Raw genomic sequence first — 16,004 nt, forward strand, 5'->3', positions numbered from 1 at the left:
TTAAATCCTTAAACCTAAGTATTGAGCCCATTAAGTTATTTTCTGGCTTCAAAACCAAGAAACTTCTGCAATTATATTTAGCTCTAGTAATTCCTATTTAGTAGAAACAGGATATAAGAAAGAAGTAGCGAGAAGGAAGTAGATTAAAGTGACAAAATAAGAAGTATATCCAGAGAATATGATAGTAAACGGTCACACAAAAGGACTTTAAACAGACTGAAAAACCCTATCTTCCACAGATGTTATGGAGAAGTATTTATAAAGAGGAACTACATATTAAAATAATGTAATTATACATCAAACTGTTTTTACTGTATAAATGCAAGCCTAGCTAACTTGTAAAATGAATCTTTTTTACCTGATGCTGTTGGAGCTCCTCGTCCATCAGTTACTGCTTTGGAAGAAAGATTTGTAAGCATCTGTGTATCTTCCTTTTCTGCCCTGGGGCATTCATTATGGTAAGAGGGATCTGGGACTAGCGGTGCTGTAACTTCCGAACCACGACTTAAGTCAAGAGGGAGACAGGGTCCCAGTTTCTCAAGTGACAAATGTGCAACATCAGGCACTACACAAAATAAAGAATGTAATATGTTAATATAAATACACTGCCTCAGTTAATATCCATGTGGATTAAAATGTTATATAAATTAAACAGTGCCTGGAAATAAAGACGGCACTAAATAAATACTTGTAGAATTAAATGAAGTGCTTATAAGTCCAAAAGATGTTAAGGAAAAAGCAGAAATTTCTTAATATTTTAATAAGCTTTATCTCAGTGTTTTGTCTTCTTTTATGTTTGGTTCTATAGAAAATCAATATACATTACCCTCTGGTACTGAAGACTCTTGCTGATTTTGAGAACTGATGGAGAATACTTTCCCATCAGTGGCTGGAGAGGGAGGAGAAACCTTTTCTACAGAATCATCAGGCATGGGCAAGGTGGCTAAACGCTGAGATCTTCTTCTCCGCTCACTATGCTTGAAAGGTCTAGGGGGGTTCACAGGCTGTGGAGGACCTAGAAAAAGATCTTCAATGTTCACGAAGCAGATACATGCCAGGATCATCTTATAATACTTAAGGAGAAAAATGGGAAAAATGATTCAAATTCTGCCCTCTGATGTTGTAAGGTATCCACAAGGAATGGTATGTTCCAAAAGTAATCAAAGGCAAAAACTGCCCTCATTCACAAGGGTTAATCAAAACTTCTAAAATCTAAAGCCTACTAGAACCAAAAGAAAATAACATGGAACATTAATTTCAGGTAGTTTCCCAAGTAACAGACTACAGTTAATTCTCTAATTGCAGATCGTTGTTAGTTGCCATTTTTCCTTTGGGAAAATAATCTCTGTATAGCCAAAGATTTAAAAAAAAAAAAAAAAAATATATATATATATATATATATATATGTATATCCCTTTTGCTACATTACAAATCTAGAAACTCTAAGGAACAAAAAAGGCAGGGGCATAGGTGACAAAAATCTGACATGCATTGTAGAGTTAGTGCTTTACTTGCCAAAGTAAAACTAATGTAAGTAATTTTATCCCACCCTCGTTCCCGCAAATGGATTTTTATAAACATATATTTGGGCCTGATTCATTAAAAAAAATTGAACACAAACAACTTTAAGTACTCATTATGGGCAAAAACCGAGGATTTTTAAAGAATATGACACTTCTTGTACTCACGTGTTTTTTGTTTTGTTTTAAAAAACTAACTTGGTGAGCCATTTAAGCATCTTCTAGCTATGTATTAACAGAAGTTTGGAAATTTTTTTTTTTTAACCTTTCATTTTCTTCTTTCTACATGGCATGTAAACATGTTTGATGATTTAGAACAGGCAGGACTACATAAGCCAATATACGCATGTTAATTTAGAAGGAGGAAATAAGAGTGGTCTAAAAAGGTTGATGCTTTGGGTATTTAAAAATAATTTTACAAAAGTCAAAATGCAAGAGACATGGTGATAATGGAAAAACAAAAGAATAAAATTCAGTTGCTGTAACACTGGCCATAATACCAAAATACAAAACAATTGCAAAATAAAATACGTATCAATGTCATGTGACATTGTAGTGACTACTAATGATATTATTTCATGATAAATGCCATAACGAAATGAAGCTTATGAAGAAACAATTGAGTTTTTCTGTGTCCATCCTTTCTACTCATTTATTAAAAAGAACCAAAACAAAACAAAGAAGTACCAAAACCTGATCAAAAATTGAAAAACACGGTTTGGCAAAAAAAGTACAGCAATGGAATGCAAGAGAAAGTTAATATATTTGACTGATAGAAGTCTTCTCAATGTCACTATTTTTAATTGTTGTGGAAGATATGATATGGAGAAGTTCATAAGGAAATGTGTCATATTCATTTAATAATCAGGTTACTAATTCATTCACTGTATAAACAGCAAAATTATCTTTTACCCAGTGACTTTTCAGGTAATTATTTTTCATATGTCTCTAACTTAGAATACTAAAACATGAGAAACACACAGTCAACACAAATCTTGACTTATATATATCCAAACCCATGTCAAAAGGCTATTTAAAAAAGACCAAGTTAACTCTTGAAAGATCAGTGGTATTGAAACAGTAAAATCTTTAAAAATAAGACCAAGGAAGCAATCTTCTCTCATTAGTAAGATTAAACTGAAGTTTGCACTCTAAATACTACAGTAAGAACTGAATAAAATGTATTGCCGCAGGGGGTACAGACAACTGGAGACGATAACTAAATCTATCCATAAGAATAGTCTTAGGAGTTCAGGAAAACATCCACCATGGGTCTTTTTGTATCTCATAATGGTTTTGTTCTGTTTTTTTTGTAATGAATCAGGCCTCTCATTGTGCTTGGATTATTAGTTGAGGAGAGTCAAACTACAGTGGAATTTTGGTTATTAAATGCTAAGGTTTAACCAGCAGTACAGTCACTGTACCTCTGTACAATACATCAGTCAGAAATGTAAATGGTTTTTGCCCCTAAAATAGTTTCAAGTCTTCCCTATCATATCCACTTAAGTTTGAATTTTTAAAATGCAACTTCATAAAAATACAATATAACTACAACCAAACTGTTTTTAATGTATCTTATAGGATAAGTAACTATTTTTTAAAAATCTGTGCTCACTAGTTTTATTTATCATTGAAGAAGAAAGCTGAGATACAAGCGTCAAATCCTCGACTTGTATTAATTCTGGGGAAAGTGGTGATTTAGGGGGTTTTATACACCCAGAAGAATCTCCAGATTCATGTTTGCATTTCTTGCTGCGAGCCTTCCCTGAAGACAAAGTTGAGGATAACAGTGCAGGTTTCTGAGTGTTGGCAGAACTGCTAATGTCAGCTTCATTTTTTTTCTGACTTTGAGGTTTAGGTGAAATCGCCTGAATAAATAATAAAAAATTGATATTTTTATTTTGGTTTCTTCATTTTTGTTCTTGTTTTCTATTTTGATTGTTAAGCAACTTTAGTATCCAAAAACATTGTTAAGCAACATATAACATTTCTATTACAAATGAAAAACCAAAAAGAACCCCACAAATTATTAACTAAAAGTTGAATAGGCTGTCTTTAAAGGGATGCTGTCAACTTGTAGTCTAAATTTGGGTTTTTTTAAATGTATTATTTATAATATTCTCAGAAAATAAAATGTTATCTTACTGGACAAATATGTTCTGTATTGAGTTAAAATATACCTCTTTTGACACCATAATTACCAATGACATTGACAATAATTAGGTAAACAGCATTTTCAAGTTTTAGAGCATTAGAGGAATACATTTAAGCTTCTGCCTTTCAGATTTTTTTTAATAAAATAATTTCCTTTATCAAGTTCAATGCAGAGGTTTAAGTAGACAATTTCCCTTTAAAGAAAGATCTCAACAGGAAAACAATGATCAAATTAACGAAACATTATCTTTAACTCATTTTAGTGCTGAAAGCTAGAGTTTCATAAGCATAATGCATCATGAAATCAAAGCCACCAGCAATACAGAGTTAAAAGACTAAAAAACAATACAAAACAAGCAACAACAACAACAACAAAAAAAAAACAAGGAGTAAAACCAAGTGTAAGTTAAAAACATTGGATTTAAAAACAAAATACGTCGCATTCTTAGATGAGAGTTTTTACCTTCTTCCTGCCAACTGATACTTTTAAAAAAAAATTAGAACTTTGTCAGTTCTTTCATAAAGAATATCTTCATTCATTTGGCAGTAAAATGTCCTACATATGTCAAACTATATGTGAATGTGTCCTAAGACAACAGAGAACAGCCACATTCGATGGATTTGCAATCTATGGTGTTGGAATGCCTACCCTGCATCTCTTTTTGATATATGTATCTGAGAGCAAAGTATGAGATACACTTTTTTTTAAAAAAACCTATGCTAAAATAGGCTTTTATAAAGAACCAAACTACTAGCTCTATGAACAACATGCTTGTCCCCAAGATACCTTTTTACTTCCATATCTTTTGTGAGGGATGACCATCAGGTCTGCAGTCTGCAGTTCTCTGGAATATGGAAGATCATTGTCTGGGGACCAAACAGCTTTCTGTTCCCACTAAAAATATTTATAAAGCGCTCAAATTTTGGTGGAAAAAAAGTGAATATGTGGTATTAAGTATGGCACCTCTGTGCTACAGGTGGCACGCTGGGCATGCCACACGGAAGGGCTGGCGTCAAGTGTCTCATTCACTGAGTTGTCATCATTTCTATTCTTGAATTTACTCATTACACACGTGTATAAGTGCAGATTAATCATTTGAAAAAAACCCTCCATATACAGAAAGGATTCCTAAGCTTATCATAAAAGGTGTTGCCAGAAAAGTAATTAGAGCCATTACTTGTAAATAAACAATTTTATTGTTCATCTTCACATATGTGAGAGACATCACTACAGCATCCATTACTCTCAAGTTACAAAGTTATAAAACAAGATTTTAATACTTAAATTAATATCTTGATAAGGTGCTTAACCTCTAAACAAGGACAAATAAACATTTTTTAAAACTTACTGAATTATGCATCTAATGCAGGTTTTATCCAAAAGTAAATATAACATGACAATTCCCTAATACAATTAAATGATCTATAATTAATAATCTGAGAACTGGGGCTCAAGACCACAGAGTTTGAGTTTTTTTTAAATGTAAATAAATAAATCCCTTAGGACAGTAAGTTTTGGCCTTAGGCCTGTTATAAATCTACGTCATGAGTGGCATTATTTTACTCATTAGGGCAACAGAGGTTAGTGACAATCTCTCTCCTTCAAGTCTATTGTTGATACCGAGATGTAATTAAGAATTTTATAACTCGGCTTTTTAACTTTGAAGAATGGCAAACACTTAGCACAAAAATTAAGAGTATGGTTACAAAACATTTCACACTGAAATCAACCTGAATGACAAAAAAGGGGGGGAACAGCATTCTGTTCCTTAAAAATATAAAATAATTTACAAAGTTTTCATTAATGATCATTGGTCTCTTCGTTACAAAACTGGGAAGGACTCTCAAAATTTTTTTGATTATGTAAATAAAAACAGCCGAGTTACTCAATTTTTTTTCTTTTTTTTAAGCTCAGTTTCAAAATGTTGTACTTCTCTCTGAAATGGGCACTGCCCTCTACACTAACTTTCACATATAATAAATAATTTTCACAATCACATTCATCTCAGCAGGATTGTGCATAATGAAAGATTGACATTGTAATGAATTTTCCAGAAACATTTTATTACCCAAGTCCCTGATTTATTGCATTCTGAGAATACCATAAACAGTGGTGAAGATACAAAATATTGTTATATCTGGGACGTTGAATATAGTAATACACAGTAAAAAAGTCACTTAAAATTTGGTTGATATACTGACAATAACGGCAAAGACTTAACCGTTTGATGACCACAGAAAATCAGAAGGTATGATTCGCTGACATATTAATCAATTTAAAAGATCATTGATTCAATACAACATTAATGGAGGCACCAAAACAATGCACTGTTATCAAATCAGGCCTAAAATAACCCTGAAAAACTCAATACAATATCAATTAAATTTGGACTGGTTTTTAAAACGCATATAGAGAAGAGCAACAGGTACTCATTGTAAAGTCTTCTTTATTAGGCTACTAATAAAGAAAATTGAAATAATACAAAAAGGGTATATTAAACCTACATTAAGGCTCAGATTTTAAAACAGGAGAACCAAGGAAATCCAGTTATGGCTATTACTGTGTTCTTATAGTCTTACAGTGCCCAAGAAGGTAAGCCCTTAGGAAATGGAAAAGCATGCACAGTCCACTATATACAGGTATTGTGGGAATCTGAAGGTAGCCAAGGCAAAATCTAGCAACTGCAACCTTCACTTTTAAATTCCTCTATTAGGTGGTTTAAAGACAGACCCTTAATAGTTTTTAAAAATTTTTTTTTGTAGTTATTAAAATATACATCCTAGCAAAAATGTATGGCTCATTGATCAATTCATAAAACACATAGTCAGTCTAACAACACCAATTGTTACAATATAAAAGAAACTTCTTACAAAAGAAGCTTTATTAGATGTCAGAAAACCCTGTTTTAACTCACAAATGAAAGGTATTTGTGTAAGGGTCTTTTTGTAAGCTAGTTAAATGCGATCCAGCTGGAAGCCTATACCCTGGGATGCCTGTCTCCAGGCCTTCAACTGTTGGGGGACAAAGGCTTTAATGCCAGCCTACTGAAAATAAACACTAATGAAGTCTGTAGTTTATCTGTATACCTTGGAGAAGGCAGAGTTAAAAATATAGCATCAATTAATTACCTTCCTATTCCCATATCTGATCAAAAGGGCAATTTCAATTATGTGGATACTATAGCTCCGTGATCATTCCAGTTGGGAACCTTGAAAAAAATCAAATGCTACCATTTCATACCTGCTCCAGCATTGGAGCCGTTTCACTGTAGTCTTCCTTTTTTTCAGCACCATCCACCCCAACAGCTTTGGATGCCAACAAACCTTGAGAAAAATTGTACAGAAATTGCTTATTAGAAAAAATATTGACTTTCACACTAAAACTTCTCAAAAATTTTAGCAGTTGAAATCCCCTATACTTTTTTATAGAAAGTAAATACAACACTCTCAGAAGTTTACTTGTCAAAAATACAAACACCCTTAATAATGGCTCAAGGGGCTGAGTTAGAACTTGAGAGTGGCTTACACAATTAGTTTTTAAAATAAAAAAATTAACTAAAAATACCCTTTTAAAAAAAATCACACATATACACATTTATTCTGTACAAATTTAAATTTCTATGGTTTAATGTCCCAAAACCTAAGATGGCTTAGGTTGTTAATACTTAGGCTTTGTCCATACAACTGAAATAAAATATGGAATTAATATTAAGATGTAAGGAATCCTTCCAAACATCCAGAATATAAAATAAGATTGTTGTTGTTGTTGGATTATTAGTTAAAAAAATACTCCCAATTTTTTATTTCACCTGGATCCTTTAACCTAAGCTTGACAGGTTTGTTTCTATACCCAGTTGTAGCTTACCTTCTTACAAAAGTGGTAAAAACATGGATACATCCATTTTATGTTAATGGAAAAGAGTACAGATCCTTCCTACAACATTTGAACTTACTTAATATTATAGCCTCATTCTACAATTAATGAAATAAACTGGGAGTTCCAGTTTTCTCCAATATATACCATTAATTCTGAATTTTAGAAGACAGAATATTTTATCTGGAGTATATATAATTAACTTTACAAGACATTAAAACTCTGCTTTAATTTAGAAATTACAGGCATTTACTTAGTCAAGATTCTTTGCTAAGCACCAGATAGGTACCCTCAATGGAATCAAATTTATTTGCTGCTTCTTATGGCCACCAAGCACATAAAAAGTCACCAAAAATCATTTTTGTGTCATTTCAAAGTCAGGCACACAAAACTGTGGCCTCAAAGGAAGCATGTTTAATAATCGACAAAGTAATAGTCAACTTACTTCAGCAATTATACCACTATATTATTAAAGCTGTCTTCAGCATATTTAATAGGAGAAAAAAGGTGCCCCAAAATGCCACCTAACTTCGAGCTACCCTGTGGCAACATCGCTTGACTTTTTCAGGTAACAATCTCAAAGATATTAAGTAATCTAAGTGGAAATTCAAATATTAAAATTGTATTCTCAAAAAAAGTAGTACTAGAGCCAAGTGTTAAATCAGGCAAAAGGCACCTTTCCATTATTAGATAATAAAGTTGAATATCTATCACTCAGAATTGTAATTCAAAACAGCAAAGGCTGAGAATAAAACAATGATTTTGATACAGCAATGATTGGTATTAAAACTGCTATTTGGTGCAGTTTGAGATAATCCATACTGCTCAAGTCCCACACAGTATTAAGTGTAGGTTTAAATGGAGGAAAAAAGACCCAATGTATAAGTAATTTTACAAAAATAGTTTATAAATCATAAATTCAATCCTAACTATATTAATATAACTTTTGAACACATTTTTAGATGACTAAACAAGATGTAGCACAGAATATTTCTTTAACATTTAAAGCTGCATTCACTAGGTTTTTCTTCTCTAGCTATTTTTGAGGTTAAATACTGCTAAAAAGAAAAAGAAAAATAATTAGGAAATTAGGTTCTTCTTTTGCAGGGAACTGAGTAGAGGCCCTACTTCGAAGGGGTACTCAAAGAGGACAAATATTTGCTATTCTATCTACTAAATACACTTTACGTTTTTCGTTTCCTTTCATATAGGTGGTGGAAATACTTTTAAATCACATCAATAGATGAAATAGATCACAACCTTCAAGAATTAATTGGAGGGAAATAAATGCAAATGAAATTAATTTGTTATTTGCAAATATGTATTATCAATATATTACTTACCAATATATTACTAACAAGTTCTCATCCAAATAAGATATCTATAAACATTTTAACAGAATGTGTTATGCAGTTTCAAGAAATTATTTAAATACCAGGTAGAAGTAGAATATAAATTTTTATAAGTCCCACCCACAAAGTGATAATTTCTCAATACTCTACTTCAGTTATAAAATAGAGTTAGTCTCTCACTGCCGATAGGAATAAACAGAACAGAGGCCAGAGCATCCGGTAATGGGGAAGATAGAAAGAGCAAAGTGGTTAAATTCATGGTCTACTTTTCATCCAGCGATTCCAAAACACAATATTCTTGCTTAGATTAAGAACCAAATATCCTGGATATTATAATCAATAACTTATTACTGGCCAATTCAAATCTCTGGGGTTTTTTAATTGTTTTTTAAATTCCTTAAGCTGTACAAACATATCTAAACTGGCTGAACGTCTAGGAACTCCTAGAACTATTACAAACAGACCATGCACCAACTGCTGTTTCTTCTTTTACTCTCTGACAACCCGTACTTTAAAATCTACTCAAATTTGCTTACAGTTTGCTTGCAACTTTGTGCCAAAGTATAAACTTTATTATCTTTGTAAAATTGTTTGTTCTAAATCAGTATGCATAAAGTATATAATTATCAATAAGGTACATGACAATGAAAAATAAGATTCTGGAAGAACATATATATACTATGCAACAATAATTTCAGTGTCTACTTATTAGAAAATTTTGAAGAAAGCCATCCTATTCCATTCTCTGTAGAGAAATCATGTTTGGAATCTCTGTAGGGTGTATATATGAGGAAGAAACAGAAAGAGAGTGAATAAATACATGAATTAAGTTTATCCAGCGGCTGGTCCACTTATTTCCTGTTAGAACTATTTAAAAAATAAATAAAATGGTGTGCGTGGGGGGGTACTACATCAGAGCAGGCTGAGATGCTGCCACGTTGCCCGCCTATTCCTCTCAGTAGTAAAGGGACAAAAAGACAGATATAAGTGAGCTTGAGAAATTTAAAATATACCATAATTCCATAACAAAATTGCTATTTCATATTAGTTCTCATCTCTTTTTATGGTCCACAGATGAAATTTACTGTACAGAGGCAAGCCTGAGTTTCAATCATAAAAGACAATCTTAAAATATCTAGTATCTTTTTGCATGATATAGTTGTAACATGAAATCAGAAATAGATGCAGAGATGAACTATTAAAAAAACTAACATACATCTTCTGAGTAAATAAAGGGAAAAGATCATAACAGTTTCACATTCGTAAAATCTTATGCCTTTCCACTGTTGCCCAAACTATTACTTGTTGATTTGAGATTCCCAAGAGGAAGTGAAGACAAAGTCCCTCCACAGAAGGCACAGGGTGTTACTAAAGCAACCAGTATTAGAACTTCCTTGAGGTACATGGTAAAATGGTTTTCCCCCCACTACTGTCTTTTCAAGGCCAAGCGGAAATACTGCATCATTGTGGACTGAGCTGTTTTCTTACTTCTTTAAATGGTGAGCTTGAACTTCTCAGTAAGACACATGTAAGAGTATACTGACTGAAACTAAAATCAGATTATCCAGATTGTAGGAAAAACCATGATGCTGGGAAACTGGCAGTTGTAGCGTCAGTGTCACTTCCATCTTCCTTGATCTTGGCTCCCCCAATAAGGCTGTTTCAATCTTGGTATCACGGCAGTTAGAAGTACTATTCCACAGTACAGAGCTCGGAGTTCCATTATTCTAAGTCAAAACGGAAGTCTCAAGTTGCCATCATAATAATCACTAGGATAACATTTTGGCTTTCTCAAAAGCTAATATTTTCTAAGGAAAAGGTGGAATGGGAATGGGTAAATTGATCTGAAATATTTCCTGTCCTGGGGCCAAATATATCCTTTATCAGAGAAAGGCACAAAAATAATATTAACAATGGAAAGACTAAATATTCTCACTTGTTGAAACCAATTATAATTACTTAGATGAATACTGTAATAAAACAGTGGCTCTAAAGAACCCTCAGCTGCAAAGTCATCTTTCAGTGAGTTTACACTCTTTAGAAAATGGTCAAAATGTTTAATTTATATTTATTCTTGGGTCTGACAATGAAACCAAGCTTTTTCAAGTTATTTAGAAGAATGTCAACAAAGATTTACATAGCTTTATTAGGCCAAAGGCACAAAAAATCATTTGTCCTTAAAATAAGAGCATATGACTGAATATTAATTAAAATATTTTACCTCCCCTTTTATAACATATACTCAGAAAAATTAAATATATTCACAATTTCTTTTAAAGATTAGAATCATTAGGCTGAATGGAACTGTGGGTCTTAGTATGACTGGCCCCTTCTTCTGTAAACACTAACCAGGCTAGAATTTCCAGTGCTTTTCATCATTCTAGTATTCTACTTCCTAATTACAACAAGGCATAGAGAAATAAGCCCAAATTCTAGAGACCAACCTGAAGGTAAGAACAGAAATTTTAAAAACGTATAGAAGTACTTTTACATTGGGCATAACAAATTTGGGAGCTGAATTTAATTCAGTATTCATCTTTCCAACCATATATGGTACCATCCTTAATGAGACCAGTCAAGAGTAAGAATGTGTAATATTTAGAACCTCAGACATTATGTCACCACAAGTTGACAAAAGCGTATAATTCAATTCTTAGAGAAACTACTCCTGCCACCCAGGTGATTTTAAAACTATGGAATTTTGTAACATTTGATCCTATGGATCCTCACAACATCCCTGTGAGGTAGGTAGAAAATATGTGATACTTTTCACATTTCCAACAGAAAAAGCCCGTGGTGTTGAAAGGGATGACCTTGAAGAAACAAAGCAACTGTCTTTCTTATTAACCAGTTAGCTACACTAAACCAATAGATACATTTTCCTTTATTTAAAACAAACTACTATAAAATCAAACCCTCCATTCCCCCCCAAAAAGAATCATTGTAGTTTACCAGTAATCTTGTTAAGTCGAGCTCTCTTTGCCTGAAATGAGTTGCCTTGATTATTTTTCCTCTTGTTTGATAATGTGCTCTCTGGCTGTGGAAAGACCATCTTTGGAACGTTCTCTACATGAAGTCCTACTTTTAATAGAATATATATATGAGAGTTTATCTAGAATCCAAAGTTAAAACACATGAATATTTTTTAAATAGCAAAATAATACAAAAGCTTTGCACCTAATTTTTTTAATCTAGTGCTTGACAAAGAACTTTAAAAAACACAAATCTCTCTAGACCAATATATTAGAAATAAAAAAACTACTAAGCAGTTATGCTTTAGGAAAGGAATGACTTACTGCTTTTACTGTATTATATATTGAAATGCATGCAGAAGCATTTTAAAGGCTAAAGAAAAGAAAACAAACAAACAAAAAAACCCACACAAAAGAAATCCCAAAACCTACTTAGAAGTTACAAATCAAATTCTCAATGCATTTCTATTCAAGAATACTGAGGGTAACCATTATCAAGCACCCATATTAGGCCATTAATCTTCAGATCTGTAAGATGCTAAAAAACTTAACCATCATATTATGCTAGGAAAAAAAATCCTAATAATTTCACTACATGTTCAAATTACAGGCAGCCAAAGGATTTGACTTATTCACTATGTGAGTTTACCACTGCCATCGGGAATGAATGTAAGAACATATTTTGTACCAAATGTTTCACTAGATGTGGGCAGATCTTCCTTCTTCTCAACTTCTGGTGTGGCTATAGAAGCTGAAGTTTCTTCCTTTTTTGAAGGTACTTTAAACCATTTTCTCTCATCTTTCTCTTTATCTTTATTGCTGTTAGCGCTAGTCCGAGGTTTGTTCCCTGTTTTATTCTTGGCTGCAGCTGCAGCAGCTGCTTTGACTAAAGCTATCCAATCCTCCAAAGGAAAAACACAAAACATGTGAAGCATTAAAAATTAATTAAAATTTAATTATACTAATGAATAAAAACATGTATCACATTTTCAAAGCTACTTTCACTCACATGCACACAAACATAAAAATCAAATTAACTACATTTACAAGGTAGATCATCAACACGGTAGATTATCAAATTTAATAATCTAATCGGTTATATGATCTTACATAAAATGGGAAAATATTCAATATCAAATACTCTTTTGATGGAATTAAATCTAAAATATAAGAAAACCTATGATAAATGTGGAATATTACATGACATTCTACCTTGGTAACTTTAGGGTTTAAACGCTGAATCATGTTTCTTCTCTATAATGCAACAGATCATAAAAGTAATAAGAAAAAAAGCTTATGTTGTAATTCTGCAAAGATTAAAAGAAACGTACAGTCAGCCCGCCCTATCCTTGGGTTCTGCAGGCGTGTATTCAACCAACTGTGGATCAAAAATAGTTGGGAAAATAAATTCCAGAAAGTTCCAAAAAGCAAAACGTGAATTTGCCATGCTCTGGCAACTATTTACATAGCATTTACACTGTATTTACAACTATTTACATAGCTTTTACCTTGTATTAGGTATTGTAAGTAATCTAGAGATGACTTGGGAGCATGTGAATAGGTTATATGCAATATTGTGCCATTTTATAAAAGGGACTTGAGCATCTACAGACTTTGGTATCCATGAGGGTCCTGGAACCAATCTCCTGCAGATAATGAGGAACGACTGTATTACCATAGAGCAAATTACTATTCCTTATTAGGAAGAATGTATCACTCAAGGTAAGGTCAATTTCATAGGAATCAAAGTATGATTTTATTTTTTAAAGCTTTTAAAGTTTGGATACCTATTTATCACAATAGCTTAATATTACTAGCAAAAAAAAAAAAAAAAAAAAAGAGCTACTTGACTTGACCAAGGTAAAGTACACACTGTCAGACTCCAGTTTAATTTCCCTCCCTCTACAATTTCCTGAATCTGTATTAGTTACCATTCTTCTGAGATGCAAATATTTATATTTCCTGTGTTAATTTTTTTAGTTTGTGGCTAAACAATTTTTACTGTTTTACTTTTAACTAAAAACACTTATTGTAATAATTATGGAAAGATGTAAAGAAGTGGTACTAACATTTAAATTTTCACAACCAAAAAGACTTTTTTACAACAAATATTTATAATATCTCTACAGAGTTAATCTTCAACTGATGACTGATGCCACTAAGCTATCAAATAGACCACTGATTCAGACTCAACCAAAATGCGTAATACATTAAATTCTTAGTCCAAGCAACTAAAAACAATTTCACAACATCAAATGCATTTAATTCATGGGTTACATTAACAAACACAGGCCACTAAGCAATTCAAGTTGATGGCTCCTCAGTCTTGAAAATATATGGTAAAGACAATAAGCCATTAAAAGCAAACATACAAAATCTGTCTCTCTCTCCCCCATGACTGAAATGAACTGAAAACATCATGCGATTGCACCTAACACATTCATTCACCAATTTTCTATTGGATACCCTATTATACATGCCAGGAAACATGCTAAGCTAATAAAAGATGCTAGATGAAAACCCCAGGAACCCACTGGCCTGGAGTGACCACATCTTTGCTCCTGCCTGGAAGACACCCAATATCCAGATTTCCCCGTATTTTAAACTACATCCCCCATGCATGTCTTATTAGAATATGAATTATGACAAAGTTGTGAAATAAAATTTTATATCTCTAGTTTGTAAAAACTAAGAACACCAGATGCACCAGTACTGTCCAATCCAAGTTTTACTTAGAACCACCTCCTTTTTTAGTCCTGCCCATATAAGGAACTGAGAAGCAAATAAAATTAACTGTAAGACAATGTGACAGGAGAGACAGGAGAGAATAAACAAAATATTACAGGAGAACAACAAAATTTTGCCTGAAGAGAAAGACTAGTGAAAGGCTTCAGGGAAAATGATAAATGATTTGAACTCTAAAGTAGGAATTTGCTAGGGAAAAAGGCAAAGAAAAAGAAATGGACACTCCAAGCAAAAGGAAAACCATTAAACAAAGGGGTGGCAAAGTGTACACTAATAGGAAAGAGGGGTTTAAGGTCAAGGAGCAATCTGGGTGACTTAAGTATCATGGCTAAGTTGAGCCTTGAGACTAACATTTAAGTAGAAGGAAAAAAGCAACACCAATGAAAACAACCTATAGAGTGTCATCAACAAAGCAGAAAGAAAAACAAGAGTAAGTACAACAGGCAAGCAAAGGAAAGTGATAATTCAGCAGAGATCATATGTTTGCAGTCTTATTAAGAACAGGGCATTTAATTCTGGGTTCCACATTGCAAGGAAAATTTTAAGTTGTTAAGAGAAATGCTAAAAGATGCCGGGGATAAATTCCACGCCCAGTTGTTTCCTCTCTCCAATAAAGAGAAAACTAGAAGAAAGAGATTCATGCTGTACTCTTTAAAAGTGAAATTAGATAAAATAGTTCTTGATCACATGATTTGTTAATCATGGGAATCACTGCAGTTGCATGATTAAATAATTCTCCCATTATTTTGTTCTTCTATTTTTTAATTGGAAAGATTCACTATCAAAAATAACTCGTGTAGGAACCCTGGCAGTCCAGTGGTTAAGCCTTCGCCTTCCAATGCAGGGGGTGTGGGTTCAATCCCTGGTCGGGAGCTAAGATCCCACATGCCTCGGGGCCAAAAAACCAAAACATGAAACAAAGGCAATATTGTAACAAATTCAATAAAGACTTTAAAAATGGTCCACATCGGGGCTTCCCTGGTGGTGCAGTGGTTGAGAATCTGCCTGCCAATGCAGGGGACACGGGTTCGAGCCCTGGTCTGGGAAGATCCCACATGCCACGGAGCAACTAGGCCCGTGAGCCACAATTACTGAGCCTGCGCGTCTGGAGCCTGTGCTCCGCAACAAGAGAGGCCACGATAGTGAGAGGCCCACGCACCGCGATGAAGAGTGGCCCCCACTTGCCACAACTAGAGAAAGCCCTCGCACAGAAACGAAGACCCAACACAGCCATAAATAAATAAATAAATAAAATTTTTTTTAAAAAATGGTCCACATCAAAAAAATCTTTTAAATAAATAAATAACTGGTGTGATCCTTCCATGAATGAGAACTAAAGATATGTTTCAAAGTTTCCTGTAGATAACACAGAGCACTGCACTATAAT

The 16,004-nt window shown here is 33.3% G+C and overlaps 1 protein-coding gene across 18 annotated transcripts in view; it reads right to left on the reverse strand.

Moving 5' to 3' along the window:
• Positions 1–16,004, reverse strand: part of PHF20L1 (PHD finger protein 20 like 1) — a gene marked incomplete at its 3' end in the record, with an annotated part of 77,034 nt that overhangs the window by 37,871 nt on the left and 23,159 nt on the right. For 12 of the 18 annotated variants that reach the window (XM_082363756.1, XM_082363759.1, XM_082363752.1 and 9 more), the window contains 6 exons: positions 12,561–12,774; positions 11,853–11,981; positions 6,916–6,998; positions 3,136–3,388; positions 827–1,015; positions 359–565 (listed from right to left, as the gene is read on the reverse strand). In XM_082363756.1, the coding sequence (XP_082219882.1) occupies positions 359–565; positions 827–1,015; positions 3,136–3,388; positions 6,916–6,998; positions 11,853–11,981; positions 12,561–12,774 (1,075 nt within the window). Of the gene's footprint in view, positions 1–358; positions 566–826; positions 1,016–3,135; positions 3,389–6,909; positions 6,999–11,852; positions 11,982–12,560; positions 12,775–16,004 lie in introns of those variants that run through there. The other 6 variants (XM_082363755.1, XM_082363754.1, XM_082363750.1 and 3 more) reach the window with 2 other exon arrangements.

This window comes from Balaenoptera borealis (genome assembly GCF_965194805.1).
Source record: "Balaenoptera borealis genome assembly, chromosome: 17".
Taxonomy (NCBI): Eukaryota; Metazoa; Chordata; class Mammalia; order Artiodactyla; family Balaenopteridae; genus Balaenoptera; species Balaenoptera borealis.